The 13,584-nt window shown below is 37.4% G+C and overlaps 1 protein-coding gene across 2 annotated transcripts in view; it reads left to right on the forward strand.

The window, feature by feature from the left end:
• psmd14 (proteasome 26S subunit, non-ATPase 14) overlaps positions 1-13,584 on the forward strand; it is a 108,624-nt gene that overhangs the window by 41,776 nt on the left and 53,264 nt on the right. For both annotated transcript variants that reach the window (XM_043693868.1, XM_043693867.1), the window contains exons 3-6: positions 6,797-6,868; positions 7,269-7,388; positions 7,524-7,594; positions 8,261-8,411. In XM_043693868.1, coding sequence (XP_043549803.1) covers positions 6,797-6,868; positions 7,269-7,388; positions 7,524-7,594; positions 8,261-8,411 — 414 coding nt within the window. The remainder of the gene's footprint in view (positions 1-6,796; positions 6,869-7,268; positions 7,389-7,523; positions 7,595-8,260; positions 8,412-13,584) is intronic.

The raw sequence follows: 13,584 nt of genomic DNA on the forward strand, positions 1-13,584 counted from the left end.
ACATTGAAGTAGCCTGCCCCAGGGAAATCCTGCAGGCAGTACACGTCCGCTGCAGCGAACCCACAGCATCCCAGCAGCACTTTCTTGATAAACAGCATGCGGTCAAGCGGCGTACGATCCTCTATCTTCTTCACAGTCACCCGGACGGTGTTTCCAACCCCCTGCCCAGGGCTGCGGGCAGCTGTTGAGGCCATAGCTCTGAGGTTGGCTGGTCCCTGAATTGGCGTTAGGCCGAAGCCAGCATGAAGGTCCACCAATAGCAGGTCAGCACAACCAAACGATCCTCCAACGTCCAATCACGATCCAGCGATGATCTCCACTAGCTCTGATGACTGGCAACTCGACCCCTGTCCTGATAAGAACAGACACTTGATCTTAGCCAAAAGGCCAAGAAGCGACCCCAGCATCTCCAAATCATGTGTCATGACAGACAGCATCTATCCTTCCCTGATGTTGCAGACCAGCCAGCATCCCTCATGCAACCAACACTGTTACAGATGTGGTCACTCAAACCACAGTGGAGCCCACCAGCTCCCACATCATGTAAGCACAACACATCATCTGGCCCTATATCTCAATTTTGCTCATTTAGTTCTTAATTTGATTTTTAAAACTTTTCTACTGGTCTTTTAGTTGGTCGCACATAACTATTCCCCAACTTACCTTCCATCTAAAGAAACCTATCATCGATGGTTATTACCAACCAATGAAATTGCAGTTTTTCTGTGGTGTGTCGCTCCTTGTTTTGTGCTGGGCCCTGAATCCTCGGTTTCGTATTTATCATGTTAAAAAACTCTTTACAAACTACGAACCAAAAAAAGCACCTCTTCCTCTGCACCAACTTTCCACACTGCATCCAAACTCCCCACGCTATATATTCTCTCTGGCTATCTCACTCCAGATGTGGGGTCTCACTGTGATGTGATCTCCTTCCTGGTCATACACCTTTGACAGATCATATCTTAAATAGAGCTGAGATGATTCACACTAGTTAAGCTTCATTTGTAATCAATACCTACTGAGACCCTGTTCAGGCTTCAGGATTGATAATTGTCTTTCAGTCAGTGAGTCAACTACCTTTATTAACCATTTTAACTGGATGACTGAATTTTAAACTTTTAGAAAGAAGAAAGAAAATATATTGCTGGGACCCCTTGATATCACACTCTGCCAAATGTAGCCTTGATGTCAAGGGCAGACACTCTTGTCAGTTCTGGAATTCAGCTCATGTACGTATTTGAACTAAGGCTGTAATGAGTTCAGGCGATTAGTGGCCTTGGTGGAACGGAGACCCAAACCTTGCTGATGTATTCTTGTGCTTTCTATTTACCATCAGCCATTATTTATAGTGTTCGTAAAAGTGAGGTAGTTTATCTTTGGGTACAATTTGATAGTTAAAAGCGAAGCCTGATTTCCTGCAGGGACATATAGCTAGTGAAGAAGGACATTTGAGCTATTCAGCCTCTGTTGGGTTGAACACAAAAAATGAAAAGGAAATGTTAAACAATTTTTCATCCAGTCCTGCTTTGAAATTGTACGAAATGAATAAGAATTGCATTGACCATCAGCAGTAGCAAAACTGTAATGTCTGCAATCTCATGGGTTTGGCATTTCCCCAATCTACCATTACCATCAAGTTATGGGATCAACCTCAGTTCAGTGAAGAGTGTAGGACAGCATACCAAGAGTAGCGTCAGGCATATGTAACAATGAGGTGTTAACCTGGTGCAGCTGCAAAACAGGACTACTTGCATGCTGAGCAGCATGCGATAGGCAGAGTTAAGCAATTCCACAAACAAGTGATCAGATCTAAGCTCTGCAGTCCTGCATATCCAGTTATGAATGGTGGTGGACAATTAAACACCTCACTGGAAGATGATGCTGCACAAATATTCCCATCCTCAATATTGGAGCAGCCCAAAATGTCAGGGCAAATGATAAAACGGAAGCATTTGCAACAGTCTTCAACCAGACTTTCCGAGTGGATGATCCACATTGGCCCCCTACAGAGGTCCCCAATCTGCAGCCAATTTGACTCACTCCACATGATCTCAAGAAGCAAGTGAAGCCCCTGCATACTTTACACGCTGTAAACATTCCAGCAATAGATACCAGCAATAGTACTGGATACTTGTGCTCAAAAATCTGCCGGACTCCTAGTCAGAACTGAAAACAACAAATGCTGGAGCTCCCTGAGTCAGGCAGCGTCCATGGAGAGAAAGCAAGCTAACTTTTCAAGTCTAGACTCTTCACCTCAGCTCTGAAGAGCTATCTAGACTCGATGTTAGCTTGTTTGCTCTCCATGGATGCTGCCAAACCCACTGTGATCTCCAGTATTTTGTTTTTGTTTTCAGTGCAGTTCCCAGTATCTGCAATAATGTACTCTCAGTCAGGCTGTTCCTACACTACACTATTCCTACAGCTACATCACTAGCATCTACTTGACAGTGTGAAAAATTGCCTAAATATATCCTGTACACACATTGGGATAGATCCAATTTAGCCTAGCACCCCATCAGTCTACTTTTGATCATCAGTAAAGTGATGGAAGGTGTCATCAATTATGCTATCAAGCAGCAGTTGCTTAACAATAACCTGTTAACTTGCACTAGGTTTGGGTTCTGCCAGGGCAATCCAGCACCTGAACTCATTGTAGTCTTGGTTGGAAAACGTACAAAAGAACTGAGTTCCAGAGGTGAGAGTGACTACCTTTGGCCTTAAGGATTGCTATGGCTGAGTGTGGTATCAAGGGCCCCCATCATCACTGCTTCAATAACTCAATCTTAAAGTTAATGGTAATGTTCACTGATTGTTGCATAGCATTTAGCATCATTCACAACTCCTTTATATGCTGAACCCATCCCTGTCTAAATGCAACAAGACCTGGACAGTATTCTGTTTTGGGCTGAAAAGTGGGAGTTACTCTTTGTGCCAGACAAATGCCAGACCATTTCCATCTCCAACAAGAAATAATCTAATCAATGTACTTTGACGTTCATTGGCATTACTAACACTAAATCCCCCACTATCAACATCCTGGAGGTTACCATTGACCAGAAGCTGAACTGGAAGAGCCCTGTAAATACAGAAGCTGTAAGAACTGCTTAGAGGCTAGGCTAGGCATCCCTCCGTGAATACATTGTCACCTGACTCCCAAAAACCTGTCCACCATCTGCAAGGCACACGCCAGAAAAGTGAAGGATTACTCCCTGCTTGCCTTAATGAGTCCAGCTCCAAAAACACTTGAGAAGCTTGGTACCATCCAGTGCAAAGCAGCCTGCTTGACTTGCACCACATTCTCAAAACATCCATGCTGTCCTCCACCAATGCTCAGTATTTGCAGTGTTGTGTGTTAATAGTGTGCGCAACCTACAAGAGTCACTGCAGCAATTCACCATGGCTCTTTCAACAGCGTCTTCCAAACCCACAGCCACTTCTGTCTAGAAAGACTGGGGTAGCAGGTAAGTGGGAGCAGTACCACCTACAAACTCCCAGCTGCACTTGTTATTCTGACTTGGAAATTTATTGCTGTTTCTTCAGTGTATTTGAGTCAAAATCCTGAAACTCTCTCCTGAACAGCGTTGTGGGTCTACCTACAGCACATGGACTGGTGTGGTTCAAGTGCGCAGCTCTTCACCACCTTTTCCACAGCAGCTAGGGATAGACAATATATTCTGGACCAGCCAGCAATGCCCAAATCCTGAGAGTGGATATTTAAAAGAAAAGTTCATGATTGTAAATCTCTGCCCTACCAAGTTTATTTTTGGAGTTTCAGGTTTAGCAACAGTGGAAAAGCTGGAATTGGAAAAATAAAATCAGTTGGGGTGCCCTTTTAAAAGTCTTGGACAGTGTGACGATTTGGAATGTGCAGCTTGAAAGGTGGAAGCAGATTCCATACTAGGTTTCAAAAGAGGTCCAGAAATATACTTGAAAAGAATGAAGTTGGAGAGGTACAGGGAGGGCTGGAGAGTGGGACTAGCTAGGTAGCTCTTTCGGGAGCTGGTTCAGATACGATGGGTCAAATGGCCTCTTGAACTGGGAGATTCTATGATTTATGTATTTATTTATATTCTGTGTTGGCTGAGACAAAATAACAAATTGCTTATTTGGGAAATACCACTTAGGAAAGGAGGAATCAAGATTTGGGAAATGTAATCTGCGAATTTTCATTTGATGGGGTATGTAGATGTATGTGAAAATACTTGTTCAGCAGCCCTTTTTCTAGTATGTTGAGTAAAACGCAACAGGCTGCCATGGTTATGACATCGCCATGTCAAATTTCTCACCTTAAGGCATCAAATTTGCCTTTTTAGCTTTGGTGCTCCTACATCCAAATTAAGAATTCAATCCATGAAAGAGGGAAAAAAAGACATGGTGGTTCTTTGTCATGCTAAGGAACAACAACGAGTGAAACTGTGAATTTTAAAATTAAAAGCAGTGAAGCCCAAGCAAGCTAGACTTGTCTGTTTTGTTAAGAGCAGTAGATGTTGTAAACTGGAGTCATAGCTGTTTGAAGAGAATTTAGTTGTTGAATCAGGTGTTTTCAGATCATTGGAATTAACTTTTAATTGGCCTTTAATAAAAATGTCCTGCAGTTTGTCCTTTGGTGCATTAGACAAAAGAGCAAGAAAAAATCTTAGCTATCAGAGTAACGCTCATGCAAAGTGTGTTTTAGATTAGATTAGATTACATTTTTCTGGGAGTCTTTTGCATTGTTAAACTCTTCATTTGGAACACTCAGTCACAAGTGGAACCTTTGAGTAAACAGGAAAACTGAAGAATTTTGGGGAGAGGCAAGCACAAATGGAGAGAGATCCAAAATTGATGTCTTGTTTTCTTTTGAGAATTTTAATTTATGTATTGCATTAAAAATGTTATGTATTCAGCAAATTAAATTAATGAATATTTAGAGATGCATAGATAAACAAATATAGCAAATATGAATTTTTAAAAGGCAAATAAGCATTTATAATGAAGAAGTGGCTGATTGGACCAATGAAATGAATATTCCGGGTGGAATAATGGATCTTGGGAATAAATTTGGTAATAGTCTCACTAGGTGATACATGGATGAGAAATTATGGTTATGGGGAACGACTTTAGTTGCTTGAATGCTTTGAAGAAATTTAGTGTTGTCAGGTTAACTTTTAAGAAATCGGTATAGCAATTGAATGTGAGGAAAAAGAAAAATGCTAAACTTCCTTAGTCAGAATTTATGAAGCATGAAATCTTTGCAAGGTATGGTTGATGCAAAGACCTGTGGAACCAGAGAAAAAGAGTGCAGTTAAGTTCTATTAGTTTTAAATTGCTTTGACAAAGAGCCAGTGAAGACACAACGGACCAAGTTGACACATTTTCTGCTTTAAGCTTACTTTTTATTCTATAATTCAACCACATTAAAAACTAAGATCGTTAAAAATTACCATGGTCAGTTTTTGGTGACAAGAAAAATAATGAATTATTTGTTTTCATGGAAGCTCTCTGAGTTCATTTTAGTAATGCCCTTCATGTGCATTTGATCATGTTGGTATGGTTAACAGGTAATGGGGCTAATAATAAAGGTTTGACAGTTGATTTGTTTTGTTCCAAATAGCCTTGGTCACCACCGTACTAATTTCATTCTTGAGGTACTTTTTGTTAAAAATTCTATTTCTGCAAGTATATTAAAGTTAGATTTTTTAATTGAAAAATGAGTAAAATAAGTAAGCCAAAAATAGAATCTCACGGTTAGTTCATTATAATTTGATGTCAAAAATTGAATGACAGGCTTCAGTTTCATGATAAGTGTGTATTATTCGGTTAAAGTGGAGAGTGTTGCCTTACTGCAACAGTTTTAGCTATGATTTGCACAGAATTATGTTCCAGCATGCAGAATATCAGCACACCTTTTTCTGTTTATTTAAAGTAAAATTTTAACAAAAATTGAGGTGTTCGTTTGTGTGGCAAATGCGTATTTTATAGTAAATGCTTTAAAATGGGTGAAGCGAACTTCATTGTTTAAATAGCCCATAAGGCATCTTCTGATGTACTTTGTTCACAGCTGTCATACCTAGGGAACAGTGGTGCATTTTCTCAAGCTGTAGCTCAGGCTGTTACCTGTAAACTGCTGCTACATTCCTCATCTGGTTGTCTTTTAGCTTGTAACCACAGAGGCTGAAGAAAATTGCTGTTGCTACAGTACAGATTAATAATGCTGGACCATTGTTGTTTACATTCACACCGTTGTTAGAACCACCCAGGTAATTGCCAGATCAAACGTTGACAGTAGTGACAGGGTGAAATTATGTGACTTTCTTTGTGTACTCAACCAGGTGTTTATTTAAAAAGATTAGGTATTCACTTTCAAAGTATTTTATACCGTAAATGGCATCTTAAATGATCTTAAGAATGTGCCTAATAGCCAGAATATTTGCATGCCTTATTAAGAGAATAATTGCATTTTCTGGACAAAGCCAAAAACATTAAATCTGTGTACACCTTTTTCAATAATTAATATTATTGGTACAAAATAAATTAGTTTTTCAGAATACCTTTTATATAAAACAAACCAGATATCAAGTGAGGTTTTAAACCTTCAGAAAAAATGAACATTTGTAGTGAAAGCTATTTGGTACAGAATGTAAAATCCAGTTTCAGATTTGAATACCCAAGTGTTTGTCAGATTGCCCACTTCAGTATGTTGTTAGCTGTGACATTTAAAAATGAATTACTGAAACAGGTAATTTAAAGAAGTTTGAACAGAAATACCATATGCTTGGAAAACATTGGACATTAATCTTTGTCTTGTGTTTTATAGGGCCCACCAACTGATGCCCCAGCCGTGGATACAGCAGAACAGGTTTACATATCTTCTCTTGCTTTGCTGAAGGTAAGGTTATCGGTTTGTTTGCTTTTGGATCATGTTAATTACACATTATCTTAAAAATGGCATGAAGTAATTAAAGTAATCTATTTGACATCCTGTGTCTTGGTGGCATTTCCACCACTGGCTTCACTGTTTTGTTATCTTGACAAAATGTTTCGACGTAATTTGTATTTTCAGCACAATTTTCAGCTTTCCATTTAAAATGCACAAACTGCATGTTGTTTTTCTTCATGTGTGTAGTTATAAAAATGAAATTATAAAATGCAGAAACTAAACTGAAGTAGTTATTAAGAGTTAATATAGCATGATAGATGGTCAGATGTGAAAAAGGTTGTTTTTCTCTGTCTTCATTTAAAAAAAATACTGAAACACACTTTTTGGTACGCAATTTTGTAATCTGCAGATGTTGAAACATGGACGAGCTGGCGTTCCAATGGAAGTGATGGGCCTGATGCTTGGTGAATTTGTTGATGACTACACAGTCCGTGTTATTGATGTATTTGCTATGCCTCAGTCCGGCACAGTAAGCAATATGTTTGTCTGTTTGTTTTCTCTGCAAGTGACTCAAACATAATTTTTCAGTTCTTGATATTGTACTAAGCTTGATTTGGAGAAATGTCTTTTCAAAGCTATGTAATTTGCTCATTTTTTTTAACAGGGTGTTAGTGTTGAAGCAGTTGATCCCGTTTTTCAAGCCAAAATGCTGGACATGTTGAAACAGACAGGAAGGTAGGATATTGAATCATCTTGTATGATTTAAAAACAAGGCTATCAGAAATCAGTATCTGTGGAATATTAGCTTATTCATTTATAATTTAATTTTTGCTATTAAATTATTATTGTTTGCAACATATTATAAATTGTTTGAAGTTTTGAAGTTGATTGCTATTTTAGTTTGTTTCCCTTTGCAGTTTCATTTCATACCTATCAACAGTTGTCACATGCTTGTTCAAATACGTTCACTGTGAAAAAAAGCTTAAAAATTAATGTTAACAAAAGGCTCAGCAGCACTGCAGAATAGTGTAAATTGCTTCTTGACTGAGTTCCTGGTCCCACTGCTGCTTTAATTGATATTTGAAGGGTGGATATTTACTCTCAAGTGCTGAAAGGGTAAAAACTGGCTCAGGGAAGGTGTGGTAACAGGGTGAAAAATTGAAAGCATGATCTACTACCGCTAATGCACATCTTTTTAATAGCGCTTGTATGACACACTTTCTTCACTTCCACACCATCATAAATGTATGTTGAATGAGTTCCCATTTTTCATACTTTTTTAGCGTTATCATGCTTGTATGTTTCTATTGTTCAGTTCCTTTTTTATGTTTGCTTTCTTCAAAGTGCTAGTTTGCCTTTTATTTCCAAAATAAAAACACTTAGCCATTTGCTCTGTTTTAGACCTGAAATGGTTGTTGGCTGGTACCATAGTCACCCTGGCTTTGGATGCTGGCTTTCAGGAGTTGACATCAACACTCAGCAGAGCTTTGAAGCCCTGTCGGAGCGAGCTGTTGCCGTAGTAGTGGATCCTATTCAGAGTGTAAAGGGAAAGGTATGATCATGTTCTGAGCAAAAATGCTACTTGTGTAACAATAAATCTGTTGATTATCAAATACATACAATTAATGTTAATTATTTGAAGCACTGGAAACCCTCTAGTGTTCAGTAGAAACACTAGTTTACATTACATTGTTAAGAATGATAAATATTGGTTAAATGTTGAAGTCTAATTTGACATATGAGCTATATACTAATGGGCGATTTCCCTTGAAGTTTAACTTAAATATCAGTTTTTTCCTTTTGTTTGCATTTTGCATTTTTTGAGATTGAGCACAGCAATATGTCTACTCTATTTGTATTTATTTCTTTATCCAATGAATTATTTAACCTGTTTTTAAAAAAAAATATTTTCCACATAATGTTTATTTTTTAGTCCGTATTTTAAAAGGTGCGAATCAAAAGGTTTTGATTCTTCAGAATCTTAAAATGGAATTCTGAATACTTGGTAAAAATACCTCTTGTGCTCAATGGAAAGAGCCTTATGGCGTTTTTTTAGAAGTACCACTTCTTTGTAGCATAGATTTAATGGTAAAAATAGTGTCTAGTTGGTTAGACAGCCAATCATAAGTGAGGTCCTTTATGTCTGTCTGTCTGTTTTTAATATGTAGAAAACATCCAGTTGATGAAAAAACCGAATATTTAATAGTGATTTTTGTCTGTCAAATGACTTCTTATTAGCAGGTGTAATGCACAATTAAAAATAATTGTGATATAAAAATAATCTGATATAAACTTAGTATAAATGGAGCAAATAGCATACAGTTTAAAATAAAAGATACCCCGTTTAATCAATATAAGTATTAGCAATGAGTAATTTGCAATCTTGACTGCAAACTTTGTAAAATATAGAGATTATTTTCTGCTTTCACAATAGCACTTTGTAAAGATTTGAGCACCTATACATTTCACACTTCAGTGGTTTGATTGCTAAACTAATATCCTGCATTTGTTAATTCTTATTAAATAATAAGAATTTCAGTGGTGCGATATTAACTTGCTGAATGTAATAGAAATGTGAGGCTGATTAGAATTTGATGAATGAATTAACAATTTATTAATTTTTAATTTGTTCAGGAAAGTGAAATAATTTTGTGACTATTTCCAATAATCCACAAGTTATTTTAGTGTATTCAGAAGTTAATAATTGGAAGTGTTTAACATTGCCAGGGAGATGGTTAAATTACAGTTTTGGTTGCTATTCACCTTTGTTGTAGTCTGTTTTTGCTGATGTTGTTCAGTTCCTTTCTTTTTTTATTCTCTTCTGGCCCCATATGCCATTTTCCTATTTCCTGCCTCATGACAGCAGGGAGCAGGTCTATTATCACCTTCACAGAGCTGTCTGCAAATGTGAGAGGCAATTCGATTTTGCTCTACCGCAGGGAGGGTATATTATAAAGAGTGCAGAACATAAAGAAATTGACTAGGTGGTTTACTTGCTTAAACTACTGCTGAGGTGTCTTGTTACAGCATGTATTGCCATTCTGATTTGGAAGTTAATGCAATTGTGAACTGAAATGATAATTTTTTTTCTTTAATATTGCAGACAGATGTGTATATTGTATTTTGTCACTGATTTCTTAATAGTCTAATAGTCATTAATCATGTATCGAGGTTTATGTTTGCAAAATTTTAAGACTGCGTGTAAAGGAAGTTAGGTGATTAATACATGCTTTTACTTTGAAAGATAGCTGGGTTGCTGAGATGTTTTCCAGAACAGAGTATAGAACATTGTTAGAAAATACTAGTAATGTTGAGCCATTTATGTATGAAACAAAATTGCATATTATCATTTATCTGTGTAACCTCAATACATTTATAATGTTTTACAATTTTTGTTAGAAACAACCTTTTGTTTGCTTCTCTAAAACTGGTCAACTTTTATCTGCTGATGAATAGGATTATCAACCACTTGCTTTCTCTTCCTAAAAGTAGAAATGGGTGTTATTCACAAATACAAAGGTTCAAAAATGTATCTTTGGAATTTGAGTTCATATTGTGCTTGTCAAGATGCAAAATTTTGTCAGCTGTGTAGATCATAATGAGTCTTCAGATTGGTTAATTGGATATTGAACACATGTTCTCATGGTTTACCAGTGTGGTTTAAAATGTCATTTAATTCTATTACACAGCATTGATTCAGTGTTTTAATATTTTTCTCCTAAATGAAATTTTTTTAAAAATGGCTTACTTAAAAATCCAGCTTTTGTTTTCATCTTGGGAAAAGTGAGGAGAATAAGTTTGGCCTGTTCCACACCAGAAGAAATTCTAGCTGAACTGATTGTCTTGCTAACATTAACATTTTTACCGTGGAATACTTCATGAGAATTGATGGAACTTTGATACATAATGATTTGTAATGTTTGTGCAAATTAGACAAATTAATCTTGGTTTGTTTATATGAATGTTCCAGCACCCATGCAGACCATATAACATTAGAGTTGAATATATTTTCAGCTTTATTTTTCTGTGTGTTTTAGTTACTTTGGTATTTGAGCTAAACTGTATCAGTGTATAAGATTGGTCTTTTCCACTGATTTTCCAGTTTGTTTTCATAACTAATGTACATTTTTGAACATTTACTTGTAGCTTTTTAAAAGATCAACATAGTTATACCAGAATTATAGCCAGTTGTTTGTAAACTTCAGATTTGTTTAGTTCCTGTTACAAAGTAATATGTGGTGTTATGTGGAGTCTTGAGCAGCATAAAATGGTCTCTAGTGGGAGAAAATCCTGTGCTGTAATATTAGCTGGCTTTAATGAAAATACTGTGAGGAGCTTAAATGGTCTGCTTTTATTTCGAGCATTATGTTGGTTTTTTTTCAGATGCAGGATTATTTACAGATATTTAATACAATAGAGTCTTAGCACAGAAGTAGAGCCTTTGATCCACTTGTCCATGCTGACAAGATATCCTAAATTAATCTAGTCCCATTTGCCAGCATTTGGCCCATATCCCTCTAAACCATTCCTATTCATATACCCATTCAGATGCTTTTCAAATGCTGTAATTGTACTAGCCTCCTCCAATTCCTCTGGCAGCTGATTCCATATGTGCACCATCCTCCACCTGAAAAAGTAGCCTCTTAGCCTTTTAAATTTTTTCTCTCTCACCTTAAACCTATGCCCTCTAGCTTTGGATTCTCCTACCCTGGGGAAATTTGTAAAGTGCATGTACTTTTATTCTACTTATCATGGACATAATAAACCTAGTAGAAGGTGGCCGGATTGGCCTTTATACTTGCTCTGCCATTCAATAAGGCTGATCTGACCTTGGCGATAACTCTATTTCCCTGCTTCCTATAAACCTATAGTTCAAAATTTTAACTATCCCAAACTTCGATGACTCGGCTTCCACAGTTCTGGGGGGTAAAGAATGCCAGAGAGGTTTGACTGGAGAAGACATTTCTCTCACCTCCATGTCAAATGAGTGATCCCTTGTTTTGAAATGTGGCCACTAGTTCTAGATTGCCAAACAGAAATGTTCCGTCAGCATCTATTTTGTTAAACCCCCTTAAAATCTTGCATCTTTAAATAAGTTAATCTCTCTTTCTCCCAGCACCAATGAGAATAGGTCCAACCCCGTTGCAATAAGGACCAACATTCCTTTTGCCTTCTGCATGACTTGCTGTCCCCAGATGCTGTTTCATATATAAGGATACCAAGGCGCCTCTGTACAGCTGCATTCTATTGTCTTTTTTTATGCTTAAATATCAATTTGCTTTTCTCTTCATATTTTTCATAATATGCTTCCACATTATTCAGACTTCAAATTCGTAGTTTTCTTAAATTCAGTTATGTTCTTCTCCTCCTGCTTTGGCAATTATGTCTGATTTATGCTAATCCACACAATTTCTGGTCTGCTATCTCAGCCAGTGCAACAGTTGGGGTGTTACAATTGCCCATAGTGCTCCTTGGCTATGGAGGGGAAAAACCAGTCAGGGTTCTGGCTTCCTATTGCTTTTCAGTTGCCTCCTGCTGGAAAGTGTGTGTGTGTGCCTGTATGCACACCCGTACACATCAGGTGAGAACATTATCAGGCTCAGCTGTATTGCTCTCCACAAGTGAAAAGCCTGCTGCTGTGCTCTAAGCTGATAGATGAAGAATGGTCACTTGAGTAACACCCACAGTGTCAATGAGCAAAATTATACTGAGCGTCAAGTGTTGTCTTTGATTTCTGGAGCAGGAAGATTTCATAAATAACTTGGATCATCACAGCTTAATAATCAAAGCTGATTATAAGCCAGTAATGGCTATATTGAATCCAAAGACTTCAGTACCCACTTTAGCTGCAGCCTAAATGATGTCGAGACTACAAACCTCATCCAACGTAGAAAAAGAGGTACAATGTATTTTTATTTTCACAAGTAGATGAATTGCCAGCCCCAGCAGATAATGTTGTTAGAATAACTCATGGAGATTTCATATGTCAAATGTGTACAACTCTCTTACAAACAGGTGGCCAACGCAGATGGATTTAGAAATCAGGCTTTTTTTTCCAGCATTAATGGTTGTCAATTGATAAAGGTGGTGTCATTTGAGGAGCCAGGTTTGTACTTTCAAAAAGGTACAGATTAAAGTTGCTGTGTCGTTCTTAGCAATCAATACTTTGGATTAAATTTGGCAAAGACTCTAGCAAGAAGCAATCTCTGATGGCTGGGGTTACGTAAGGACATAGAAAACACAGTGGAACAGTGTTGAGTACGTCAAGTTGTGGAAATTGAGCCTCATCAGTAGCTTCACAAACATGGAAATGGTCAAAGGAGTGAGGCAGTCTGAACATAGATTTTGCAGAATTTAATGGGCAATAGATATTTATCATGTTAGATACCAATTCAAAATTGGGTGAGGTCTTTCCAGTGAATCAAGCAACTAGTGAATCTTCATAGATGTGCAAATTGATTGCTGCTTATGGGTTTCCAGAGGAAGTTGTGGCTGAAAACAGACCTCCATTTTCTCAGAGGTTTTCATGTTTCATGAGCATGAACAGAGTAAAAGACGTAAGAAATACACTGCAAATTGTGCTTCAAATACAGCATCAGAGCACAGTACTCATTGTTCAGTATGTTCTTGTGGCCACACCTCGATTGGAAGATTGCGCTGTAAATCAAGATTCACTATTCCACGAATCATCACTAATGTGAAAATGATCAATTTAATCATCAGAT

Source organism: Chiloscyllium plagiosum, chromosome 7 (assembly GCF_004010195.1).
Source record: "Chiloscyllium plagiosum isolate BGI_BamShark_2017 chromosome 7, ASM401019v2, whole genome shotgun sequence".
NCBI lineage: Eukaryota > Metazoa > Chordata > Chondrichthyes > Orectolobiformes > Hemiscylliidae > Chiloscyllium > Chiloscyllium plagiosum.